Genomic DNA, 27,633 nt, shown 5'->3' with positions numbered 1-27,633 from the left:
AAAGGGTATAAAAAGGGATGAGATGGAGCTATATGTCATGAGGTGCATAGACCTAGAGTCTGTCATACAGAGTGAAGTCAGAAAGAGAAAGACAAATATTGTATGCTAACTCACATATACGGAATCTAAAAATGGTACTGATGAACTCAGTGACAAGACAAGAACAAGGACGCAGATGCAGAGAATGGACTGGAGAACTCGAGGTTTGGGGGGGGCCGGGGGTGAAGGGGAAGCTGATATGAAGCAAGAGAGTAGCACAGACATATATATACTACCAAGTGTAAAATAGATAGCCAGTGGGAAGTTGTTATATAACAAAGGGAGTTCAACTCGAGGATGGAAGATGCCTTAGAGGACTGGGATGGGGAGGGTGGGGGGGACTCGAGGGAGGGTGTGGGGGGGAGTCGAAGGAGGGAGGGAATACGGGAATATGTATATAAAAACAGATGATTGAACTTGGTGTACCCCCCAAAAAAATAAATAAAAAAAAAAAAAGATGCAGCCTCAGATCTTTAACTTTTGTTTTTCAGGTGGAAAACAATAGCAAGCCACTGCAGGGGGCCGGCTGCTGTGTGCATGGAACATGGAATATGCTGGAAGACTAAGAAACAGTGGGACCAGCTGGAGGCTACTGCAGAGATTCAGATGTGAGAAGGGCTGGCCTCAGAGCAACACTTGGGGGTGTAGGAAGAAATGATCAGCAGGACTTAGGGCTGGATTTGCTGTACAAGTGCAGAGAGAAAAGACAAATATGGCTGGGCGTGGGGGTGAGGGGAAGGCTGTAAGAGGATGTGAGTTTTTTGGAGGAACAATTAAAATGCACAGATCTTAAGTATGGAATGAATTTTGATAAATGTCTACATCCCCACTCCCCACTCCCCACCCCCAACAGAGGTTTTTAAAAGACAGTTTCCAGTGCCTGCATGTCCTAAGTGAAGTTGCCTCAAAGGCAAGCAGCTGTATGCCCCTGAAGTGAGAAGCAAGAAGGAATGGAACTCAAGATTTGAAAGTTATCTGGAGCTAGAAGGTGGAAATCTTGTGAGCAAAGGAACAGGTGCAGGAAGAGGTAACTGAACAGAAAGGCCCAATTTGGGGCCCGCTTGACCCCCACACACTGAAGATCTTATTTGCTGATATAAACGCAGAAACCTTTCTTTTCTCAGGACTTCAACCTCATACTCAATTCTCTTAAGTGAGAAAGAAACCACTTTCTGAGCTGGCTTCTGCCAAAGTCTGCCCTATCGAACTTGGAGAATGGCGTCACTTGGGGGGAAGGGAGCTGGAGGATCCCACAGGGTGGTCTGCACCTCCTCCAAGCTGCCTGCACCACTACGGTGCACAATTTCCTTCTTGAGCTGGGGAGCCCAGCTTCCTCCGTGCAGCGGGCTCGGGCAGCCTGGCCTGCGCGCCTCTGAGAGTACAGGGATCACACAATGCCGAGCATCTCTACTCCGGGTGTGCGCTTGCAGCAGCCCTGCAGCAATGCCCTCGGTGTTTGCAGCCCGTGCAAGCTTGCTCGCAGCGGGAACACGGTGCCTAGAATTGGGGGGTGGTGGGCGTGGCCGCGCTCCCTCGCGCCCTCTCCCGCCCAGGCAATCCCGGGAACGTTCTGAAAAGTATCCAAAAGTTCCGTGCCGCGCGCGCGCAAAAGGAAAAAAAAAAAAAAGGGCACAACCCCCCACCACTCTGGGCGTTGCGAGTCGCGACCTCGCCACTCCAGTTGCACCTCCGGCTGCAGCGCGTACGCCTCCTGAGCCTCCTCTTCGGGAGCCTTGCCGTCGACTGGCTGCTCCCCGGAGAGTCCCTGCGCTTCTCCTTGGGGCACCATGCCCAACGACGACGCATACAGCAAGCCCTCGACACCGTCGGAGGCCCCACACGCCCCTGGGGCACCACCGCAGGGCAAGGCCGGGGGCTGCGGCAAAGCGGCCGGGGCGCTGCTCGCGACCACGGGCGGCGCGGGCGCCGGGGACAGCGGCGGCGGCTCCGGCTCCGGCTCGGGGGCGTCGGGCATGAGCGCCGCCGCGAGCAAGAAGTCCCCGCGGCTGCCCAAGTGCGCGCGGTGCAGGAACCACGGCTACGCGTCGCCGCTCAAGGGCCACAAACGCTTCTGCATGTGGCGGGACTGCCAGTGCAAGAAATGCAACCTGATCGCAGAGAGACAGCGCGTGATGGCCGCGCAGGTGAGTGCGGGCGCCCGGGAAGCGGGGTTCAGCCCGACCTTTTGGGGTAAAGCCCTTCGGGCCAGGCCGGCGCCACGCGGGGCGCGGGTTCGGGAGGAAGGCGGCGGTGCTTGGCGACGGCCGCGGCGCGCTCGGGGCGCGGGCTCCCAGCCACGCGCGGACGCCCAGCCACGCGCGGACGCCGCGCTCGGAGGGCCTGGAGTCCTCTCGGATCCGGCAGGCGGAGTGGGGAGGTGCGGGGTTTAACTGTGCTCCGGCGGCTAGGGATCCAGCAGGAGTTGTGGGGTTTGCCCCCTCGAGGATCCCCAGCAGGTCTGGTTCCTCTTTCGGAGCTGAGAGTTGCGGGGTTCGCGCTGCGGGGGAAGGGTCCCCGGGGTCGCCGACCCCGCCTCCAGCAGAGGGTTTAGGGGTTCGCCCATTCAGGGGTCCCCGGGATCTCTGACCTCGCTCTCTGAGCCACGTTGGGGCGGGGGAGGGGGAGGTTTGCGCCCTCGGGGCTCGGTGGGCTCCCTGGCTCCGCCCCGAGCGGGGAGGTGCGCTCAGGTTGGGGAGGGTGCGGAGGGTGCCCGCGCGCGCCGCCGGTTAGGGCGAAGCGGGGGCCCGGCCCCCTGCTGCGTGTGCGGATACCGCGTCGGGAGGCGCCGTCTTTCTGGAAAAGTCGCCTAACGGCCGCGGGCGTGGCGTGGTCCTCGCTGTGCTCTTGGCGCGCGTTTCGTGTTCGCCCCGTGCCTCCAGGTGGGGCGTCTCAGCCATTTTGAGCCCTGCGGAAGCTTTGTTAGCGTTTTAAAACTTGCTGTCTCGACCGAAGTTACTCACGTACAGAGTACTCTGAGTGTGTTTTACATCACACCTGAGAATTTAAGAAATCTACGCAGAGGAGAAAATGCAAGAGTTTGAGGTTCTGTCTGCCGTTCAAGGAGTATGTTTGCTTTTTAAAGCGTCCTAAACCGGGCAGTAATTTGGAATCTTAACGGAAATACTTAACGGAAATACTTAACGGCGTTGGTATCCTAAAAAGATTTTTAGGAGATAGTAATAGACATTCTTTCTAGCCAAAAGTTGTTTCATCCTTTTAAAGCAGGTTATTTAAAATGAAAAGATACCGAAGGAATGTTTCCTAACGATGTGCTGCTTTTGGTTAGGAATGGGTAAATACCCTCCATTGAAAGTGATTTAGGTAAGAGCCTTGAACAGGACTGCATAAATGCTTAGAGATTATGGTTTTTATATATGTCCAATTTCTGAAATGTTTTAAACTAGATATATCTGGCTTCACAAATTGAGTGCAGTCAGGGAAATATAGGTTGTTTTACTTATAGACTTTTAGCTTAAACTGTAGTGGATGAAAAGAATACACTGAGGGTAGCATTAAAATGCATCACGGTGAGTTTACTGAAAAAAATTTTATGGACATTTAAATTGTATTTGTAGGTAGAAGAATTTTCTGAGCGTTTAGCTGTTGGCTTTAATAGTGTAGAGAGTATGCTTGGGAGGGAAATTTTCCTCAAAATATAATAAAGATATTTATCCAAGTAGGGCCATTAATTTTGAATAAGCTGTATTACTAAGGGTACTAACTTGGGAGAAGGCTGTTTACTATGTTAAAAACAAAGGCAACTTAAGATTATTTTTATAGTGTGAAACTTCAGTATTTTCTACACCAGAAGGCGTGTGTTATGCGTAACAGCCATTTTTAGTCGTTCTAAAATAGTTTGAAATTGATCTTAGATATGACTCTAAAACAGCTGCGTTTTAAATCAATTGCCCTACCTTCCCCATTTAAATAACATTTCCTAAGAACCCTTGAGAGGTCTTTGTAAAAGTGTTTTAAGTTTATGGACTATATAACACCCTGTATGTTTTGTGCCCGCGTGGGATTTGTGTAAACCAGGGTATAAGTTTGCATTGACATACTTCACAAGTTTGTGGGTATACTTTTAAAGAATTTGTGGTGAAATCCTTAATATTCTGTTTCTAAACTTCTTGGTTAATAATAGAAAATTCAAGAATTAAACTTATTTAATCTTAATTGATTATTCAAGGATTTTTTTTAAGTTGAAGACTCCTCTTATTGTAAGTAAAATTACTTCCCAATTATCTTTCTAAATTTGGACTACAGTATTCCTAAGACAGTATGTAAATTGTACTTGTGTTTCTGGTTTACCATTTTGATTTCAACTCTTGGCTTGTATTTGAGCCTCTGAGGTACAGGTGCTTCCCTTTCTCATTTTATTATCACCATTGGTCAGTTTCAACAGAAAGTGTCCATTTTTGTTACTTGTAGTAAGCAAAAATAAAATTTATTTTCTTGACACCTTTTCTTTTCAACCTTAAACAATGTTATTTTAAAGAAGAGGGACCATGAGGAGTGCCTTAGGTATGCTGGGTCCTTTGCCGCTCCCACTGGAGTATCACACCTGTCCTCTCCCTTTCCACCTCCAGCCTGTCTCTCCCCGGATTTCAAAGCCACATTCCAGCCCCCTTTCCCCCATTACTTCTATAGTGCTCCCTCCACCCCAGAGAACAGGGCTCTGCAGGGTTTCCTGAGCAGCTCCTGCCTTCCCTGCCCACCTGCTCCCTTATTCTGGGTTATTCTGCTCCTTCATCCTTGCCTGTCAAGCCCCACCCATAGTGTTCTTCGAGGCCCTGTTCCAGTGCCACCTCCAGCTTGTCCTTACACTTAAAGCTGTTTCTGTCTGAGTTTCTTCTGGAGGATTGGTGTGTGCCTGCTCCTGTGGTGTTTACCATGTTTTGTCTTGAGTTGCAGTTGTGTGTTTGCCTGCTTCCTGTTTCTCCTTTTAAACAGTGAGTACCTTGGGATCTAATCTAATCTTACTGTATCTTGCTGGTCGCTGTTCCCAGTTCAGCGTCCTTTTACACATTTGTGGAAGGAGGGAGTGAGTGATCCCATTCTCCTTCCTTCCTAATCTGTCAGTGCTGATTTCTATACTTTACGTTGAATTTCTCTGCTGACTCTACAGCTTTTCCTCATCCAACCTTTCCTGCTACTCTACAAACTCATTTGTTTAATGAAAATTTTTTTGAGCACTTGCTGTGGGCCGTCTCTCAGCTTTGGCTGCACATCAGCTTTAAAAAGAAAGGAGGGATTCTCAGGCCCCACCTGCAGCTGATGAACTGAGAAATCTGGGGTGGGTGGGGCTCCCGTGGTTTTGGCAAAGCTGCACGAGTGATCCTGGGGTGCTGGAGGGGGACCCACTGCCCTGTGCTTCCAGGTGGCCCTGAGACGGCAGCAGGCCCAGGAGGAGGAGCTGGGCATCAGCCACCCCATCCCGCTGCCCAGCGCGGCCGAGCTGCTTGTCAAGAGAGAGAACAACGGCAGCAACCCATGCCTGATGACGGAGAGCAGCAGCTCCTCGCAGCCCCCGCCGGCCAGCACCCCCACCACTGCAGCTTCAGGTAACCCTGTGGCTGGGATGGAGGGGAGGAGGGCGTGGCCACAAAAACAGAGTCTCAGGACAGTCCTGAGCCCCAGAGCACATTCAGAGCTTAGAGGGTTTCTTAAAAGATCTTCCCTATGAGGGTCTGCTTTTGACTGCCTCACAAAGGAGGTGAGCCTGAATTTTAGAGCCGGAAGTTCAATGGCTTCACTTTTCTGTTGGTTATTTGCTAAGGCTGAATCCGGACAGAGTCAGAATCACAGATGGCCAGAGAAGTGAGAGTCTAGATTTCATCTCAGTTAGCCCCTTCCATTTGTGGGTCCTCTTGGTGGGAGCTAAAGATCCTTGTTTCCTAGAACTGAAAGTCCATTTCTCTGGAAAGGACTGCAATACATTTGGGGAAAGTGTCTAAAAAAGCCAAATCCTACGTGTCAAGTTTCAGCGGACACTGGAATTGAGGCAAGGCATGTCCCATTGGCTTAAATTCTCTCCCATGTGCTAAGCTTGTACCAGGAGCCGTATGTATGTTGATTCATTTCATTTCATTCTTAGAAAAAGGAGGTATTAATCCTATTTTATACCATGTGAAAATTGAGGTATTAAAAGTTTAAGTGACTGGCTACCTCTGCGGAACTAGAAAGTATCTGAACTGATCCATCTGCCTCCAAAACTCATTGTGCTTACTGCACTGGGTCTCCCAATTACCTCAGTAATCATGGTATTGTAGAGCTGCACTGTCTAGTATGGAAGCCCCTAGCCACATTTGACTATTCAAATTTAAGTTAATTACAATGAAATAAAATTAAAACATTCATCCAGAGAAGATATACAAGTGGTCAAAAGCCCAAGGAAAGATGCTTGATATCACTAGTCATTAGGGAAATGCAAATCAAAACTACAGTGAGATACCACCTCACACCAGTTAGGATGACTTACTGTCAAAAACCCAGTAAATTAACAGTATTGATGAGGATGTGGAGGGATTGGAACTTTTGTGCACGGTTGGTAGGAATGTAAAATGGTACAGCTGCTGTGGAAAACAGTATGTTGCTTTCTCAAAAATTAAAAATAGAATTACCACATGATCGAGCAATTCCATTTCTGAGTACATACCCAAAAGAATTGAAAACGTCTTAAGAGATATTTGTACATCCATGTTCGTAGCAGTATTATTCATAATAGCTAAAATGTGAAAGCAATTCAAGCGTCCACTGACAGATGAATCATAAGCAAAATGTGGTAAAAAAAATTATCCTTGAAAAGGAAGGAAATTTGATACATGCTACAACATGGATGAACCTTGAGGACATTATGCTAAGTGAAATAAACCAGTCATGAAAAGGCAAATACTATATGATTCCACTCATACACTTAGAGTAGTCAAAGCATAGAGACAGAAGGTAGAATGGTGGTTGGCAGGGGCTGGGGGAGTGGGGAATAGAGAGTCGTTTAATGAGTATAGGGTTTCAGTTTTACAAGATGAAAAGAGCAGTGGAGATGGATGGTGGTGATGGTTGCACAACGTGATGAATGTAGTTAGTACCGCTGAACTATGCACTTAAAGATGGTTAAGATGGTAAATTTTATGTTGTGTGTATTTTACAACAGTAAAAAATAAAAATTTTAAACGTTCAGGCTTCCCTGGTGGCACAGTGGTTAAGAATCTACCTGCCAGTGCAGGCGACATGGGTTCGATCCCTGGTCCGGGAAGATCCCACATACTGCGGAGCAACAAGCCCGAGCGCCACAACTACTCAGCCTGCGCTCTAGAGCCTGCGAGCCACAGCTGTTGAGCCCATGTGCCACAGCTACTGAAGCCCGTGTGCCTAGAGCCCATGCTTTGCAACAAGAGAAGTCACCGCAATGAGAAGCCCGTGAACTACAACAAAGAGTAGCCCCCACTCACCGCAACTAAAGTCCACATGCAGCAAAGAAGACCCAACTCAGCCAATAAATAAATAAACTTTATTTAAAAAATTTTTTAAACATTTAATTCTTTAGCTGCACTAGCCATATTTCAGATACTCAGCAGGAACATATATAGCTAAAGCCTGCCATAGTGGAAAGTGTGCATTTCCATTTCTCATGAAGTCCCATTTAATGGCACTGGTCTAGAATGCAGGGGCTCTAAGAAATCCACCAAAGAAAGATCTGTGACATCCTTTTGGCAAATAAAGACATATATTTCATATTAAACACATATGCTGAGATTCACAGAATCTTTTAAACCTTCTAAGCCTCCATGAAATGCAATGTGCTTCCTCTTAAATAAGCTTTTCATGAGTTACTCACTTTGCTGAGCTTAACCACTGGACTAAAGTTGTCAGCTGCCTAGCTGTGATTAACTAGCTGTGCAACTTTAGCCAAGTCACTTAAGCTCTCTGGTCCTATTGTTTCCTCTCCTCAAAAATGAGGGGTGAGGTCTTTGAGACTTTTGAAGATTCTAGGAGCCTTGACCATTATAAAGAAGAAGGTGAGGGGGCACCAAGGAAGGCAGGTGAGAGATAGACTTGTAATCTCTGCTGCAGGTCAGTGTGGCTGTGTATCTGTCCCTGTGTGTGTTACTGGGGCTACAGATTCTGTATCTAACAAAGGGAATAGTATTTTCTTTTTTTAGCTTTGTTGCTCATAATATATATTTACAGCTATTTCCAAACTTTCCTTTTCTTAAGAAGGAAGGAATATATGGGTCAGAAATATGATTCTTGCACTTTGGGATTTTAAGCTGTGTCTGAGGTTAATTACTGAATAATACCAGGTCAGGGCAGACCTGGTGGATTCAGCTGGAGGGACCGATGTGGGATGTGCCAGAGGAGTAAAGAGGGGAGTAACTCATTTGATGTTCACAAACATCTTATGAAGTAGGAATTATTCCTATTTACAGATAAGGAAGCCAGCAGTAAGGAAACTGCCCCAGGATAAAGCTGAGTTAAGCTGGGGTTCAGTCTAGGTCTTTCTGGTCCCAAAGCCCATGGATTTCTTCACCTGCCTGTGATGCGAGACTATAGGAATCGTTGCCGTGTTTCCTTGGAAAATGGACAGTTATGATTAGAGGTCATGGTTTAATCCTCAGAAGGGATTTAGGGCTGGTGGGCAAATAGGAACCCTGTTATGGGCAGCGCCATTCTTGGCTAGCATGGAAGGCTGCAGCCACTGGTCTTCACGGGGAGAAATACAGGGATAGGCCTGATGGATCGTTGTTAATTCTGGGCGTTTTGTTGGGACCCACAGGTGAACTTGGTCTAGCCTGCTATCACGCATTGCACCTTGCTGGAAGGGGTGTCAGAGTTTGATCGCATACCCTAAGATAGCAAAGCCTTAGAGAAGGATTTCAGGCTAGATGGAGTTCAGAGTGACAAAGAAGTCCTCACAGGGCATTTCAGAGTGGTGATAGGGAAAGTTACAAATAGAAGCAGCAGAGGGGCATGATTGAAGGTTCAGGGTCAAGGAGGATGTGACCAGATTCCCTTCTTTGCTTCTGGAGCTGATAGACCTTGGAGTCATTTTGGATTCTTGAACCAACACTCCAAAGGAGGGGAGTGCGGAAGCCAGCAGCATGTGGTGCTCCTGTGCTCAGCTATGGGCGGGATGGCTTTGCCTGCCCAAGGAAGATAGGCCCTGGGCCAGCTCATCTCTGTTGGGACAGGAGCCTCAGCCATCATCACCACTCACAGGACTCCCACCAAAGCTCCTGAGTTGGGATCATTAACTTCTGGATTGGGCTGGGACATGAGCAAGAGAAAAACAAAAATGCCAGTGGAATTAAACGACGGAAATACGCAGAGGGAGAAAGACAATGGGTGGGGGAGGGAGAAGAGAGGGGAAGAGAGAGAAAAGCAGAGACAAGACGGATTGACTGAAACTGTTCCTCAAGTTTTATGCAGCACATGGGGCCCAACTTCTTGCATAGCGTGCTGGTAACAAATACGTAGCTTATGTTAGATTTCCAGAGATAAGGAATTCTTTAAAATAACATTTACTTTATGCAGGTAAAAAGTAGACATTTATAGAGTACAAAAATATATTCAAGGATGTGTTCCAACCCCAACCTGTAGGTCTTCTGTTTGTCATCCCAGGATTACAGGCTGCATGTGCAAGCTTCTGTGTCTATCATTTTCGTATGTGTGTGTGTGTTGTGTGTGTAATTTATATATCTAAATAATTGGAGTGTATTGTTCCTACTCGTGTGTAGTTTTTATCTTTTTCATTTGAAACCATGGAATTTTTTGATGGCCTAGAATTCCGTCACATGGATGCGGAAGGCTAGGATCTGCAGTTATTTCATGAGAGGTGAAAGCTGTAGCAGTTTTCATGGAACAGTGCAGCCCAACCACCTGGCTCCCACCCGGGCAAGCTGCTCACCTTCTCTTTCAAGTACCTGATGTTGAGTGTCTGCAAGGGTGGTAGCTTAGTGAAGTCCAGCACATGTTTATGTCCTTGAGGCTTCTTAGTTCTCTGCTTTTGGCTCCCAAAAGTACCAAAAGTGAGAGTGAGAAATGCCCGAGAATTTCTGCTGAGATTATTGGCTGAATTCTAAGGGCACCGTGAAGGAAATTGGATTTACCAAGCTGTTATTTCATCTGTTGGAGAGCTGGTCCCCCTGTGTAGGATAACATAGCTTAGAAGAAAGTCTCTATAATCCTTAGCCTAAGATTGGCTGAGATGGATCGAAACACTGCCTGACAATTCCTCCAACAATGGGTGTAAAAGATTTTCGTTATTTTCATCTACGATTGTGGGTATTACTGTGAGAGACAACGTTTTGAAGAAATGCAGTGTTTATTGCTGTCTCTCATACTAGCAGGATCAGATATGCTAATAGGTGCACTATCAATTAGCAGGTGGTTTCTTCCCAGCCATTTTGGAGGCGCCCAGAAAAAGAGGTGAGCGGTTTTGGTTATAAATGACAATGATTAATAGCAACTTCAGCATTATTTCTGTGGTTTTACTTTTTAAATTTTAGCCTCCAATACATACATATTTTTATTTTGAAAGTTATTAACTGACTTAAATCTCATAGGCATTCCTCCTCTTTGAAATTCAGGTACCTCATTTTATTTTATATTCTGCTTTTCCTTCAACCTCTTGTGCAGCCAGTAGAATGCCATTTTACCCAGTGGGTAAGCTAAGGTCCACGTAGTTCTCTGCCTCTCCTTTTCTGTGCAGAGCTGTCAGATGAAGGGCTGCATTGTGGAGAATTCAGTTCTGCATATGTGTCCTTTGTAAGTAAGGACCTGAATGTTATCTCCTGAGGCCCTCCCTTCTGGAGCACCCTGGGCTTCCACACACACTCATATTCACACTCCCCCACATCAAGCCACCTCCTGCCGTCTCAGGCCTTCCCCCACCGCCCAGCGCCTTGGCCTGTGGCCTGCTTTCACTCACCTTTTCCCTGCTGGAAGGGTCAGCCAGGTCTGCATCTGATAATGGCGGGACCCCCTCCTTCACGTCTCTTCTTTAGCGGTAATTCCACTTCAGCACAGAGAGCGAGCGCATGCCAGTGGGGAACACACACCTGCCTGTGTGTGTGCTTCCTGTGTGCCTTCTAAGGGCTTAAATGCTTTACAAGTATGCAGTGTGGTAGTTTGGAAATGGAATAATGTCCCCATGCAGCTTTTACCAGTAGGAAATGTGACTGATGAACTAACAGTTGAAGGTGTTGAGTTATTTAAATAAAAAAAAATAAACTATTCATTAGAGAAGTTACAGATTTACAACAAAATTTAGAGATTTCCCATATATCCCCTGCCCCCACACGTGGACACCTCCGCCATTATCAGCATCCCTCACCAAAGGTGCATTTGTTATAGTTGATGACCTGCATTGACACACCATAATCACCCAGAGTCCATAGCTTACATTAGGGTTTACTCTTGGTGTTGTACGTTCTGTAAGTTTGGACAAATTAATGATGATGTGTGTCCATCATTATAGTATCACACAGAGTAGTTTTGCTGCCCTAAAGATCTTCTGTGGCGTTATTTAAATTTAAAATATTTTAATTTTTACCTTTGTAGTTTTCCATGTTGTACAGAAAGAAACACTTCAAATGAAAAATCAAAACATTTTATCAAAATTAGTTTGAGAGTTGATATTTGGAGGATTCTGGCCACTTAGATGAGCGCCATTTGATTTTAGATAGAACTCTCAATTTCAAGTAGAATAGAGGATGTGGGGATTGGGTTTAAAAAGGCCTTCAGATAAAATCACTCCCCAATTTTACTTTTAGAGTCAAGGAAATTTCCAGGATGTTTAACAAAATAAATCTCCTTAAACTGAAGCAAAAATTGGAGTCTTAAATGAAAGAAAACCCTTAAAATTAATGGTGCTGATCATTTTGATAGCCTAGTCTTTTAAATTAAATAGCATCTCAATTTTATTTATTCCAAGGGCAGTCTCTGCTTACATGTCAGATATAGCAGTTAGTTGACTTGATGGAAATTCTCTGTAGACAGTATTTTTGTAAAGAAGTTAAAACAACAAAGTATGGAGGAAGTAGCCTACTGGTCTACCTTGGCTAGGAAGGAAATTTGGAAAACATCTAGAACCTCCAAAAAAAGGTAAGTATGGGCTTTGAAGTCACAAATTGGTTTTTTTTTTTTTTTAACTGAAGTATAGTTGACTTACAGTATTACTAGTTTCAGGTGTACAACATAGTGATTTAATATTTTTACTCCATTTAAAGTTATTACAAAATAATGGCTATATTTTCCTGTGCTGTACAATAACAAATTAGTTTCATAACAGCATAGTAAAAGACAAACATTTGACTGGTTTACATCTCTGGCTCCTTTGTGCAAGTGTAATCTGACGGGCAGGGTTGCATGTTATTCATCATGTTACTGATGTGCACAGTACAGTACCCGGCCTTGTAGCATGTGGGCAGTAAACCTTTGCTCAGTAGATGAATAGGGATGGTTAAATTTGAAGTTGAGTTTTAAGACACCATGTTACTGATCATGAACCCACCTAAAGATATCAGAGTAAAATCATTGATGTTCAGTCTGCATTTTTTGTGATATTTTTAAATATATCTGAATTTTTTAAATGGCTAAAAACTCAAATGTAGTTTAACAGCCTAAGGTGTAATTCATATACTATACACTTTATTTAAAGTGTACAGTTCAGTGTTTTTTAGTAAATTCACAGAGCTGTGCAACCATCCCTGAAAACTAATTGTGGAACATTTCCATCTCTTCCTAAAAGACACTCTGTACCCATTAGTAGTGACTCTCCATCTGCTCCCACACTGGGGTCATAGGGGACCTCTCTCACTTAGGCTGGTGTTTGCAAGGTTTACCCCTGTTGTAGCGTGCATTTATTATTCCTTTTCTAAAACTAAATAATTTTCCATTTTATGGATATATCATATTTTGGTTTTTTAATTCATCAGATGATGAACTTTTGGGTTGCTTATGCTTTTTGGCTATTATGAGTAATGCTTCTGTGATGTTTTTGTGCCAGTTTTTAGTGGATATATGTTTTATTCTCTTGGGTATATATCAAAGAGTGGAATTGCTGAGTCATATGGTAACACTATGTTTAACCTTTTGAGGAACTGTCAAAGTGTTTCCCAAAGAGGCTGCACTATTTTTTTTTAAAGGTTATTTATTTGGCTGCATTGGGTCTTTGTTGCTGCACATGGGCTTTCTCTAGTTGGCGGTGAGCAGGGGCTACTCTTCGTTGTGGTGCATGGGCTTCTCATTGCAATGGCTTCCCTTATTGTGGAGCATGGGCTCTAGGTGCACAGGCTTCAGTAGTTGTGGTGTGCAGGCTCAGTACTTGTGGCGTGTGGGCTCAGTAGTTGTGGCACATGGGCTTAGTTGCTCCTCGGCATATGGGATCTTCCCGGACCAGGGATTGAACCTGTGTCCCCTGTATTGGCAGGTAGATTTTTAACCACTGCACCCCCAGAGAAGTCCTGAGGCTGCACTAGTTTACTACATTCCCACCAGAAGTGTGTGAGGACCCCAGAAAATTCATACTGAAATTTTTTAGAATTAAAAGGTGAGATGCCGTCATCCTGTGAAATTTTTTAAAGTCAAATGATAAGATGCCTTCATCCTGGCAAACACTAGAGATATAAAACCCAGTCAGTGTCTCTTTGATGATCAAAAGTTTGGGTCATGGAGGATTCTCTAGATTGGCATGTTATTATCACTAGAAATATGTTTATCAGTCTTTTAAAAATATATTCTTTTCCCTCATCACGTATACTTTGTAGTGAAAGGAATAGTGTTTGAGGAATTAAACCATAGAGGGATGTGGTGATGGATTGTCTTTACTATTGGCTGATAGAAACATTGCTTTGTGTCTGAAGGGCTTAAGCAACTTCTTGGACCTTGCGAGACAAGCATTTCCTCAGAACACGGGAGAGGGAATTCTGTTGCCCTAGAAACTTGGCAAGGATAATTTTTGTCTTTGGCTTTTTAAAAATGGAAGACTGCCATCGCTGCTATGGAGAGCAGAAGAGAAAGCCTGAGAGCGGATGAGAATGAAGAGCTGTTCTTCATGTTGTCCGTTGGAAGAGGGTAGTTCATAGACTGTCTTACAGTTTGCTACCATAGCTATTCATAGCACTGGAAAACTTTTGTAGGTGGTGATGCTAGGTATCGCTGTAGTGCTGTACAGCCTTGCGTTTACTGCCGTAGGAGACTTCTGGAATGTCAGAAAGCTCGTCTGTGTCACCAGTTTCTCTTGCCTGCTCCACAGTGTGCCCCTGGAGTCCTTGACCCTTGCGTTCCTGGTTACCTCCTGGCTCAGAGACCCTGTCCATTGACCACCCCCTCGGCCACACAGCACTCTTTGGATCCTGTGGATACCTTTCTGTCCTATCTGTCGTTTTATTAGCTAACATTTTTTTTTTAATTTTTAAAAATATTTATTTGGCTGTACTGGGTCTTAGTTGCGGCAGCAGGATCTTAGTTGTGGCGTGCGAACGCTCAATTGTGGCGTGTGGGATCTAGTTCCCTGACCTGGGCCCCCCGCATTGAGAGTGTGACGTCTTAGCCACTGGACTATCAGGAAGTCCCTAGCTAACTTATTTTTTAAAGGTTTTATTGTGGCAAAAGGAACATAACATAAAATTGTCCATTGTAACCGTTTTTGAGGGTGTTACGTCCATTCACATTGCTGTGCGTTCGTCAGCACCATCCATCTCCAGGCCTGGCTTCATCTTCCCAAGCGGGTACTCTACCCGCTGAGTGATAGCTCCCCGTTCTCTCCCTCTCACTGACTTTTGTCTGAGGACAGCCTCTTTTGCTAGCCCGGCTTTCTTGGCCTTTGGAATCACCTGTAGACTCACATGAGATGGTTCCTTTTATCTTGTCAACATCAGTACTTTCCTCTCTTCCTTCTTCTCCCAGGCCCACAATTGTTGCTTTATCGCCGACTTCTCTCTGTTCTATGCGCTTGTCTAATCTGTGCCTCTGGGGTGATGAGGCCTCTGAAGTTTCTCCAAGGGCTGAGGTTAGTTGGGAGGCGGGCCCAGGGGAAGGCCAGCTGCCGCCCGCCGCGGGACCCTGTGCATTCTCCCCCTCTGCCAGGTGATCGGGCCCTGAACCTAGCAGCGCTCCGTGTGGTGCCATGAAGCCAAGGAAGCGGGCTGAGGGGCTCTGGCTGCCGTCTCACTGGTTCTTGACTTGTCAGGGTTCCTTTTGCCTGCTCACAAGCAACTCTGTAAGCACAGGTCTGAATTTCCGTCTCAGCCTCAAGGTGTCTTACTTTTCAACTTATAAAAAAATCCAATGTGACAACCTTTTTGACTCCCCTAAGAAAATTCATGTAAATATTGATCCCTGTGGCTGAACCAAATTACATTTCAAGCCCATTTCCTCTGGTCCCTTATGTCTGTTCGTCGACTTCGCAATCACTAATCTGGTCTTCGTGTACAATACCACTGAGCATGCTTTTCAGAAAAACTGCACAAGAAACTCTTAAAGTAGACTATAAATAGCTGGTTTGTTGTCAGAAGAGAATATCGATTCAGTATTCTAGTAATAGCACATTTTCTGATGTCTGTTGGCCCTGAGAGTTCTCGGGTATTGCTTCAGCCACCCAGGGTCAGCTCAGGCCAGTGTACACGAACAGCGGACTCTTGGTATTGATCTCAGCACTTACAGAACTACTCCCTAGTTTCTCATCATCCTTTCATGCTGGTCCTGAGGTTGGGGGTTTTATCTAAAATACAGTATATGCATTAATTCAGGGAAGCAGATTGGATTCATCAAACGCTAATAAATATTTGCTGAACTGAGTTGAATTCATCTTTGCTGGTGAGTCTGCTGTCTGGGCCAGATTTCCTCCCTCCCTTTCTTTCAACTGTTTTTCTATTTTATTTTTCATTTGTTCAGCAAATATTTCTTGTGTGACTGCATTGGGTCAGACCCTTTTCTAGGCATGGGGTATACAGCAGTGCATAAAACAACTAAGTCTCGTGGATCTTGCACATCCAGCAGGGGAGACATGGATAAACAAGCACACCAGTGAGTGGGCAAGATGCTTTCAGAAAAGTGGTGAGCACTGGAGACAGAGTGATAGGATGCGTGTGTCTGGAGGGGTCGCGGCTGTTGACGGGGTGGTTAGGGAAAGAGGGCCTCTCTAAGGAGATTAAATCCGAGCTAGTCCCAAGTAACAAGGAGACATTGCGGTGAGGGTCTGGGGAAGAGCCCTCCAGGCAGGAGGTGCAGCAAGGTGAGACAGTGCTTAGAGCAGGAAGCAGGCCAGTGTGCTCGGTGCTAGATGGAAAGAAATGGTGGGACAGGAGATCTCTTTTGAGGGCAAATTTACGTGTAATTTTGGTAGACGTCATCCATGGCACTCCCTCCAGAGAGCGGCTGCCACGGCATTGCCAGTGCTCGGTTGCCGTGGGGGCTTTACCAGTCTGAAAGGTGAAGTGCTGCACGTGGGTGTGGTCGGCAGAACACTGGCCCCCAAAGAGGTCTACACCCTGGTCCCTGGGGCCTGTGAAGATGTTACCTTCCTCAGCAAAAGGGACTTTGCAGATGTGATGAAGTCAAGGATCTGGAGGCGGGGAGGTGATCCCGGATTCCAGGTGGGCCCATTCTAATAGCCAGAATCCATGGAAGTGGAGAACCTCCCCAGGCTGCCCTGGAGAGGCCACAAGAGAAGATGCAGGAGCGTTTCAAAGCCACGTCCATATGACGGACTTCTGATGCTGGCTTTGAAGATGGAGGAAGGGGGCACCAAGGCAAAGAATTCAGGAGTTCTCTAGAAGCTTGAAACAGCCCTCTGCCAACAGCCAGTGAGGAAATGGAACCTCAGTCCTACAACCACAAGGAACTGAATTCTGCCAGCACCTTGACTGAGCAGGGGTGTGGATCCTCCCTTGGAGCCTCCAGAAAGGAACGCAACCCTGTTAACACCTTGATTTAGCCTGGAGAGGCCTGGGTTAGACTGTGGGCCCACAAAACTGTAAGATAATGTATTTGCATTGTTTTAAGCTGCTAGATATGTGGCAGTTTGTCATACAGAGATAGAAAACAAATATAGTTGATATAGTTTATAATCCCCTTTTTCTTAGTGAGACTGGATATCTTTTCATATGTTAAAGGACCATTTGTGTATTTTCTGTGAGCCATCTGTGTATGTCCTTTGCCCATTTCTTTATTGAATCTCCTCCGCCTATCTAGGAGTTCCTTATTTACTATGGAGATTGGCCCTTTGTGGTATGAGTTGCAATCTCCCCCCACTATTTGGTATTTCAGGCTAGGACACTAGCTGAGACTGGCTGGGGACAGGCTGCAGAGCTGAGGAGCCTGGGGACTGGCTCTGTGGCTCATCTGGTTCCCATCAGCAGACCAGAGCCAAGTGGACATGGCCCCTGGTGACGCAGCTGAACCTGGCGTGTTCTTCACACTCTTCCAACTTCTGTCCTCATTCAGTGTAACCACGGGCAGAGCTCAGGTTAAGCTAATGGCCCTGATGATTGAGCCATTTCACACTCATGTCTGGTGCTGTGGTCTAGAGGCTCCAGTATTACTGTTTGGTATATGATAAGCCAGCAGGACCATGACTGAGGAGTGGGATACACTCTATAGTCAGATACTTTGATTACTAGAGACTAATCTTATCCTTACCAGTGTTACATGAAATTAGAATGCACGTTACCCATCAACTCTTTCAAAGTGATTTTACTGCTTCTTTGGTTGATGTTGAACACGTTTGGGGTTGTGCTTCCCCAAGGGTCCAGGATGAGTTATTACTGGTTAATGCCAGATTAGTTAACAGATTAACCAGTCTATTAGTGCCAGATTTCCCCCTGAGAGAAGGGTATGTGGTAGTAGAAGCTTGATCAATGGTCTTGAAGATTGAAGACACCTGGAAACAGCTTTGCTTTTATCCTGATAACTATACCTGGGGAGGAACCTCCATGTCATTGAAAGAACCTACGATCTAGAGTCCAAAGACCTGCCTGTTACTCATCACCTCTCTGATGTTGAGCAGTTCATTTAATTTTTCTGAGTGTCTGTTTCGTCATTTGCGAAATGGATAAAATAATAATGCCTGTCCAGTTTATCTCGCAGAATCCGTGTGGTGCTCAACGAAGATTTTAATGTGAAAATTCTTTGTAAACTATGACGAAGTACAGAAACATGCCATCAAACTCTAGTTTCAGATACTAACATGAGGAACAGAGGAATGAGTCTGGATATGATCAGCTCTGTAGACATTAACTGGGTTTTTTAATTTCTTTTCTTTTTTTTCTCAAAAATCAAGCTACATGACCTGACATAAGAATTGTGTCTTGCGGGGGAGTACAGAGCCCATCACAGTTCCCTCCACCCCAGCCCACACTCCAGCAGCCAGGAGTCTCAGAGATGCATCTTAATGCTCATACTTCAGAGTCTGAGTAAGCTTTCCCCAGCTTTTCTTTTTGTTTTAGTAATTGTAGTGACACGTGTCTTTAGGGTTAGCCATCTCTTACCCTTTCTAAAGGGAGTAGGGAGTGTTGGGTCACCACACAGATACCCAGGACTCCAAGATGAGGAAGTTACCTTCAGCAGAACAGGTAAAGCACCAGCCGTATCTTGCCACCCCTCCCAGTTTGGACAGAAGGCACACGCTTTAGAGCCCTTGGGCCCTGTGCGTCAGATGAAGAAGCAGGCGCATCAGCCAGGCCTGGTGGTGGAGGGGAGGGGAGTCACAAGGACATGATTCTAATACTTTCACGTCGGATGCAGTGGATGGGAAGGAACTAACAAGCAGGAGCGCCGTGCACGGTGCAGAGTTCCTCATTAGCAAGTGCGAACGTGTCTGCGGCTGTCCCACGGCAGCCCACGCCAGGGGCTGCTGCCTCGTGGAGCCCTGGGATCCACTGGGTGAGGGTGGTGCTCACCTCCCTTATTGCTCTCTCCCACGTTTTTATCTGAGAGATGGAATCCTGAGTTGCAGGGGAAAAGGAGGAAGAAGCACATCAAAGAATTTTTTGGTGGCTTTTGAGTAAGGAGCCTTATTGGCTCAGGGCTGTTAGCTTTGGGTCTGCTGTTTTCATCAAGAAGCACCTGGGGTTTGTTTTTCTCTAAAAGATGTAGATAAACTAGAGAGAATCCAGGGGAAGGGCAACAAAAATGATGTATGGCTTGGAGAGAAGGAGAATAACAGTCTATAAATATTTGAAAGGTAATATACCAAGAGGGAGAGAGATTATTTACAGCAGTGGAGAGGAGTTTGACAGGGAACAAAAGCTCGCCTCTAGGAGCAGGGGAGAATTGGGTAGAACTGAAGAAACAGGGCATAGTAAGGGTGATTAAGCAAAGAAATGTAATTCTCACGTTAGTTTGTGTTGCCAGGAGCCAGCCTGGCAGGAATAAGGGGTGTTTCTCAAACTGAGGATCCAGGCACGATTGTGAATCATGTTTTCTGATTCCTGTGTGTGAAGGGGGAGAGCAGGCAGTGCTTTATCCTCTGCCTTCTGTGTGTGTAGTTTGTTTAATTCCCAGCGCTTTGGCATTAAGTCTTCAGAGGAGGTAATAACATTTACAGTACTGCTAGCTCTCATTTACTGAGTGTCTGCCTCATGCCAGGTGTTGTCTCAGCTGCTTTGTTATTTATATTCCTATTTAATCTCTACAACAACTCTGCAAAATAGGAACTATTTTTTCCACTTATAAGGAAACAGGTTCAATCGCGTGCTCAAGATCACGTGTGTTTTAAGTGGTGGAGTTGGGATTGCAGCCCGAGTCTGTGACTCGTCGCTCATGCTCATGCCTTGTATTGGGCTCTGTTACTCTGGTCATGATAGTAATTTGGGACCCACTAGGAAGTCAGGTTACTAAACTAGGTGAGCAGTTTGTGTCCACATACAGAGGTAAGTAAAATAGCTGATGTCCAGAGCTGCTCTTTTTTCCCTTTCCTTGAGATATATTTTCTCAGTATCAGTAAGTGCTATGTTATTAATTTACTATATTTTCTCATTCTGTAGTTTCAGTTATACCTTAGGCTTTAACCAGCCTCACAGGTACAGTGATCTGTAGAATCTCTCATAAGAAAGCAATTTTGATAAGTCAGGCATTACCCTTGATCTTAAATGCTAGTTGTAGCAGGGATTCCTTGATGGTATTGTGTACTTCCCTTGGCTTTCTGACTCATATTTTATAGCATCTGATGTATTGATGATTACTAAAAACAAACACAAAATTAACTATTCAGAATCAAGGTGAAGAGCTAGGTGCCTGGGTGTTTCCTGTCATTGCAAGAAGACAGCAGACCTGGACTCAGAAGACCTGGGTTTACTCAGACTTCAGAACCTACCACGTTCCTCTGTGTGCTGGGCACCTTTCTAAGCCACAGCCAGCTCCTCTTCCCAGGTCTCAGGCTCATAGAGTTATTATTGGTAGCCACTGAGAATATATGTAAACTGCAGATACTTGTTTATGCAGATATTGTGTCATAAATGAGATATTACAGTTCAAAGTTGGCATCACTTGCACTCACAGTTATTTTCTTGGCTCTGCTTCTCTTGGTTAAAATCTAGGGTAGTTAGTAATGGTTGAGGCTTTTGAGGAAGTTGACCTTACTCAAAGCGGGCGGTATCAGATTTTTTTGGTGGGTGAAGCAGAAAGTATGAAGTGAGTTTGAGAGATACTCTTCTACTAATTCCACAACTGTTGCCTCTCCCCCATGGTGCCGTGGAATGGGGACCACACTGAGGTCCCTAGGTAGAGGTGGACTCCAAAATGTGGCTCAAGCCACTAGCGTTTTTCATTTGCACTTTTCACCTTGCCAGTCCTAGTCCTTGCTCTCCATAGAAAGTACCTTCCCTCCGGAGTTGTGTGCCTTTTGAAAATAAAGAGCTTTTTGCTCTCTGTCCCCATGCTGTTCTCCCAGCAGTGGTCTCTAGTGAATTTCTCTCTGGAGTCATCCCTAGATTACTTTCACTGTAAACTGTAATGATTTTACCCTGGTCATATTTCTCCCAAGGTCTCCTATCTCGGTTACTTGTAAGGCTACTCCTCCCCTCTCTTGTTCTCTTTGATCTTTTATAATTGGCTTAAAACTCTCCATATTTAATCTTCAGTGACTTTGTTTCTCCTCCCTATTTTGGTGTTTTCAGTCCCTGAGAATTTAATAATCTGTTGCTTATTATTTTTTAGTTTTTCTTAGGGTGTCATATTTCCTGTTGCACCATTTAATTGTGTTTTCCCCTCGTCTACATATTTGTTTGACTTTAGCTATTAATGCAAGTATGCAGTCTGTCTATATTTTGGCTTGCAATAAATAAAGTCCTATAACATTCTGAGGAGTTGGTGGGCTTCCTACTTTCAGACTCAGCGGAACCTGAAGGCACCTGTGTATGGTAATGTCATGAAAAAATGACCCTTCCTACCTTGGACTTAAACAGTTGGGCACCCAGTTAATATAGAATGAATGAATGAATGAATGAATGAGTGACTCAGTCAATCAATCTATTGAGTTTTTGAGAGCTTTCCCTCACAAGTTGGGCTCCTAGGACAAATGGTTGTGACTGCTTAACATGTGTGAAAGAACAGCTCTGTCATCTCCTCCGTGGTTGCCTTTTTGGTGAGTCCTTCCTGTAACAGCATCCGCAGTTACCTTTTCTGTAAGCTCAGCTCTTCAGCTCTGAAAGCCTTTTCGACACAGCACTATAGTCTCTGCTCAGAAGGTTACCTTCACTGCCACTTCCGGGCTGGGGACGGAAGAGACCCCCAGGTGAGTCTCCAGGTCTGCTCATGTTGTTTGCTTTCTGGGCGTGTGGAGTGGCAGCAGGCAGCTTCATCTGAAAACTTGTGTGCTCGTGGGAGTGCCTTTTTGTTGGTGGTGTTCAGATAATTACTCTTGCTTCATTGTTGATTTTAAAAAAATCTTTATTCTCTGACTTGTCAGTCCAGTATTGTTTCTGTGATGGAGTAAACCTTGAGAAGCACGGGTGAGGCTGGTGATGGATGCAGCCACAGATGATACCCGGTGCTGCCCACAGAGTTGGCCGGCTCCTTTGCTGCAGATACAGGCCCCATGTTTTAGAGTTGATGTAGTCCTCCCGCCACGCCGCCGGCTGTACCCACGCAGAGAAGTTCCTGGGGTCTGTGTTTACTTGGAGAATTGCCAAACGGTTCTTAATACTGGTGACCTTTCTGTGAAATGGCGTTTCTGAGGGCATGTTAGGTTTCCAGAGACCCAGATGGACAAAACCTGCACAACACAGGCCACTGGGTGAGCCCAAATAAAGATGTACATGATACACGTGTGATTGTAGTTGTAAGAAGTTGGCCTCTGATGTAGCTCCTGTCACGCTGTTTCTTAGTCACTGTGGTATTATTTTGGTTGACAGGCCCAGATTTGGCTTTGATAATCATTTCTTTCAGTTAAGATTGGCCTCTCTTTGCGGTTAGGATGTTGACTGATATGTAGATACAGATACATCTTCGTGTATGTATGTATATGTGTGTGTGTCTACATATACATGTACATATTCCAAGTTGTCAGAGCCTTTAGGGCCTTGCAGCTGTTGCTTCTGCCACTATCAAAAGCCACAGGTCTCTGGCTCTAGCCTCCCAAAAAGAGGGCATTGTCACAGTTGAAGTCTCACTTGGGAGACCTGATTGGCAGCACTTTCTTCTCGTGCCTAGGCCTCTGTTGCACAGAGGCTGGGAATTCAGGTTCAGGCCCCTACAGTGGGAGGCAGGAATCGTCACCAAGTGTGACATTTTTTGCTGTGCCCTCCTGTTCCTGTGGTTAGTGACGTGTTTGGTGGAGCAGTTAGCTGTGAAGAGATAGCAACGCTTGGAGGCAATCACCTCACCTGGTATGTAGTGACTTACGTACACACTTTGAGGACAGCACAACATGGTTGTGTTGGTAGCAGCTGGCAATGAGGTCACAGTTGCAGAGCTAAACCAGGACCCAGGGTTGGAGTGAGCTGCTTCAGGGATGAGTCAGAAGAGCCACACGTTAGGGGCTTTGGCCCGGTCCCACTGTCCTTGGACCAAGTCACAACGCTCAGCCCCTGCCCTGCCTGACATCTGCCAGTGGAAATGTCATCTCCCTGAGCAGCCTGGTCTCTGTCTTTGGAGTCTGAGAACTGTCTTGACCTTGGTATTTGATGCCCCTCCAAGCCAGCATGTGAGTAGTTAGTAGTCATGTATATTCTTCTCCAGGACAGCATCAGTGTTGACTGCTTATCCATAGCAACAGATGTCTTTTAACCTAAGATGTTCATTGGCCACGTCTAAGCAGTGTCCTTTTCCCTTAATGTCACAGTTTGGTGAAGTGTGAGGTCTCAGATAGGGCCCTGCTGCCCATCGCACGCACATCACGCACATCCTTATTAGACTCACCACTTGAATGTCTGCAGGTATTGAAACAAGGGAGAACGTTATTTCGGAGGCCTTTCCTGTTGTTGAATTTGGTGAAAACTGTTAGATTCAGTTCTCTGTGGTTCCCCCTACCTGGTGGCTTTGGTAAAAATGATGGTTGAAAATTGGACAAGTGTTGAATTTTGGAATCTACTTCTTTTCATTTCAGAGGAGCTTTATTCAAAAGGCAGGAAAGGTAGAAGGGCAGTCAGGATGGTACATGTGAAGAGTGTTACCCATCGAGGAGATTCTGGTAGGCTGTCTCAGGTGCAGTGGTAGTTAGTGATCACACAAAAATGGGGTAGTTTCAGTCCCAGCTTTTTGTGTGTGGACGTGATAACAGCTTAGAGGTACCCCCTCACAGCCTCACACTGAGTGGTGCAGTGCAGAAGACAGAAATGCCAGCAGGTGGTTAAGCATTTCAGCATCTGTGGGTATAGCTAGCAGTGCCTGGCCCCTCTCTTTTTGCCCTGCTGATGTTGAAAAGTGAAGTAAATGTAAGGGGACGCTTCAGGCTGTGTCACCAAATGTCGGTTCTAGAATTAATGTTTTAAATGCACCTGGAATCCTCAAAGGAACATAGTTCCTCCCTCCTCTCAGTCAAAAAAAACACTAAAAGTGGAAGCATATATATTTGAATTTAAAATTGTAAGTTTCACACTCTCTCTCTTCCCTCACCATCTCCACCTTCTCCCAGTAGCAGTCTTTTAAAAGCATGATACAATTAAACAGCCAGATCCAAGAAGAGGGAGGATACAGGGCTCCAGATAATTCCCAGTTTGGGTTATCAGCCCCCACATAATGGAGAGTTGCTTGTGCTTTATTTTCTTGTTATTTGAGGGGAAGGAAAACTCCAGGGAGGTGGGAAAGTTACATGTGGAGAAGATCTGAGATATTCCCGATTCGAGATAAGTTTGCTTGTAGAGCGTTCTGATGTCGGCTTTGAACTGTACCATTCAAAGTACGAAAGGTCAGTAAAGCTTCCTTCACACGTTTGGTAAGAGGGAGCTGTTAGCTGTAACACTGTGTGGCCCTGGAGGTCATAGACCAAGCTGGGAGAAATAATTATGCATGGTAATTACAATAATGGCCTTCTGGGGGTGGCAGGAAATACACAGCCCCATGGTCTTGCCTGGAATGAACATTGAATAGCACATTAACTTTATAGCGAGCTAAAAGTTCAGCCCTGGAGCAGCAGCAGTCCCCCCAAATAAATAAAATCCCTGTCTTACTTAAGGGAAGCACTGTAGTAGCTACACTTCTCAAAAGCAGAATTGAATACACAGGGAGGTAGGGATTTGCAGAAGGGAAGGAAGGTCAGCTTTTCTCCACCCGCTGGTTTTCTCTCAGAAGTAGGAATGGCTCCTGCCTCAGGGCAGGTACACAAGCAAAGGGGTGCTTTGCTTTGCTGGTACCAGGTTTGTGTTGGGCGTTTAAAATAGCCCTGTCATGCTTGCTCTGTGGGAGACACAGATTGTTCCCACATTTCCTGATTATGACTTTGGGGAGTGATAGCACACCGACTGCACTCAAGGCTACTGTCTGACCTCAGAGGAGGCCAGGAGCGGAGGATTCTGCTCCTTTCCAAGTTCAGTTGCACTCGGGAAGCCCTGCCAGGTGCAGCCCAGCCCTCCCACCGTCCCCCAGAGATGAGCATTGGGAGCAAGGATACCTTTTGGGGGCAGGTTATTTGGTGGCTCTCTTGCTTGATGGTAGAGAATGCTCGCGCTGTGTTGATCGTGGTAACAACAGCGGCTAACATTTATCGAGCACTGACCATGTCAGAGCCTTTTTTGCCCTCTGTGGTTTAAGTAGCAGTATTAACCCCATGTTATATATAGACTGTGGGGTGCCGGAGACCTAAGTAACTGATCCAAGATCCCGGGGCTGTAGATTCCAGATCTGATCAAGAATTTGACCTGGGAACCTGGGTTGATGCTCTCAACCCACAGCTCTGCTGCCTGCTGTACTGTGTAGTGGCGAATGCCTGTTTCACTGAAAGAAATATCCCCGACTTCGGGATAAAGCGAGAGGTGCCCAATTGGGCCTTTCCTGCTGGCTCCTAATTAAGCAGCTCAGGGCGCCAGCTCAGGATGAGACACTAACTCCAGTTGCTCAGAAATCCATCCTCCTGGAAAGAGAAGAGCCTGTGATATGGCGGTTCTCAAACTTATTACACTCAAAAAATTCTCGACCTCAAAGAGCTTTTGTTTATGTGGAATATATCTGTCAATATTTACTGAATTAGAAGCTAAAACTGAGAAATGAAGAATACGTTTGTTAATTCCTTTAAAATAATAAATCTATTACTTGTGAATTTAAGTAACATATTTTAATGGAGAATAACTATTTTCCAAAACAGATTAGCGAGGAGGGTGGCATTGTTTCACATTTTTACAAATATCTTTTATATGTCTGGCTTATTAATAGACACAGCTGGGTTCCCGTATGTACTTCATTCAGTCTGTTGTTTTGATTGAAACACATGAAGACAGTTCAGCTTCACATAGATAAATAGTTGGAAAAGGGAGAGAAGAATTTGAATAGCCTTTTGAGATGACTGTGATGGTTCTTCGATGCTAGTCCAAAACTTGACAAGTGATCATTTCTTAAAGATTAATTCCAGTGTGGATCTGAAGCCATGCTAATCAGCTTTTTGTACTCCGTTAAATCAGAATCCATCTTGCACTTTAAATACATCTGTCAACCACGTGTTGTTTTGTAATGTCATACGTTGGTCATTTGGAAATTAGTTCACTGAACTGCACAGATCTTCCAAATGTAGACATGTTTCATTACAAAATATCAGAAAGTCCCACTCATTAATATCACGGCTGATTTTGTCAGAACAGTCTTTAAGTTTGGGACGCTATCAAGCACATGATAGTGGACGTTAAGTTTTCCAAAATTCTGATTTTTACTCAAAAGCTCAGTGTTTTTGCAATAAATACTATCAGTTGTTTTCTTTGAAGTGATAGGCTCACTTTTTTCATTTTAAAGAAAATGTCTGCCAAATACCCAAGTCTTAGTAACTGTAGTTTGTCATCAGTCACTCTTTCAAGTAAGTGGTGTTCCATCAAAAAATGAAAGCGGTGAGTGTGGCTCTTTATGCAAACATCTGCACAAGTGCCTTCTCCGAGGGAAGCATCATCACAGAGCAGCAGAAGCGCTTTGGGAGTCTATCCCACTTAGTCACACACTGTTAAGAAGATGCACTCAAAGGTAGAAATCTAATCAGTTTTTTTCCTGTGTCATCAAGGGCGTCTTGAGCAAAATTGACATAAAAATTTAAAAATATTTTACTTCATCGCAGTGAGGAGTACAGTGACTCGCAGTATGGTTTGGTGGGACTGTCTTGATTCCTGCTAAGAAACCAGGGTTTTCCCCACCATTGCTTCTGCATCATTGGTGCAACTGTCAACACAGTGAAGAAGGCCAGTAACAGCTTTAGCTATTGTGGAAATACTTCTGACCTCATGGAACCTTAAAAAGGAGGTGTGGGCAGGGGGCCTCAATCACATTTTCAGAACTCCTCCTGGCCCTAAAATACCAAACTCTGATGGGTTTAAAGCAGTTGTCACCCTGCTGATGCTGGAGTCACCCTGGCGGCTCTGAAGAGTTTTGGTGCCTGGGTCCCAGCCAGAGGCGCTCGTGTAAAGGGTCTGGGGTGTGGCCTGGTCCTGAGGGATTTTACCCTCCACCCCATACCGTGCAGCCCAGGGTTAGATCTGCTGGTTTAGGGGCAGATTCTATTCCTGGGGGGCCCTGTCCTTCTCAGTAGTCGGTTAAGGTACTGTTCTTGATGACTTGAAACATTTTATAAGACAAATACCCGACTGAAAACCAGGGATATTAAATTGACCTGGGTGTAATCTTGGGTTGAACAAAAGCCATGTGAAATAATACAAGACATAATTTGTCTTTTTGTCTCTTTGCGTTTACTGAAGGGTCTAGTCCTTTCCTTCAGATCACTGTTGGGGACCTGCAGAAGCAAAGACAGACATCTACAGTCTCATTTTTAAAAGAAAATTATAGAAACTGAATCTAAATCCCAAATCTAAAGGGGGCAGGCCTTGAGAAAACTTAAAAGCTGACACCCCTCTGTTCAGCACCCTTCCTGCCAAGAAAAAGACCCTGATAAATGAAGCCCCTACATTTTAAGTTGTTGGAATATAGTTCAGAGCAGACCTTTTTGTTTTTGTTTTTGTTTTTTTAGGT

At 45.3% G+C, this 27,633-nt stretch overlaps 1 protein-coding gene across 2 annotated transcripts in view; it reads left to right on the top strand.

Annotated features, from left to right (window-relative positions):
• Nucleotides 1-1,730: 1,730 nt before the first annotated feature.
• DMRT1 (doublesex and mab-3 related transcription factor 1) overlaps nt 1,731-27,633 on the top strand; it is a 91,932-nt gene continuing 66,029 nt past the window's right edge. The window contains exons 1-2 of one of the 2 annotated variants that reach the window (XM_057723882.1): nt 1,731-2,183; nt 5,417-5,600. In XM_057723882.1, coding sequence (XP_057579865.1) covers nt 1,827-2,183; nt 5,417-5,600 — 541 coding nt within the window. In that variant the 5' untranslated portion in view covers nt 1,731-1,826. The remainder of the gene's footprint in view (nt 2,184-5,416; nt 5,601-27,633) is intronic. The other variant, XM_057723881.1, reaches the window with a different exon arrangement.

Source organism: Hippopotamus amphibius, chromosome 2 (assembly GCF_030028045.1).
Source record: "Hippopotamus amphibius kiboko isolate mHipAmp2 chromosome 2, mHipAmp2.hap2, whole genome shotgun sequence".
Lineage (NCBI taxonomy): Eukaryota > Metazoa > Chordata > Mammalia > Artiodactyla > Hippopotamidae > Hippopotamus > Hippopotamus amphibius.
The sequence above is the reverse complement of the archived record's forward strand: the minus strand, read 5'-3'. Positions and strand labels throughout refer to the sequence as shown.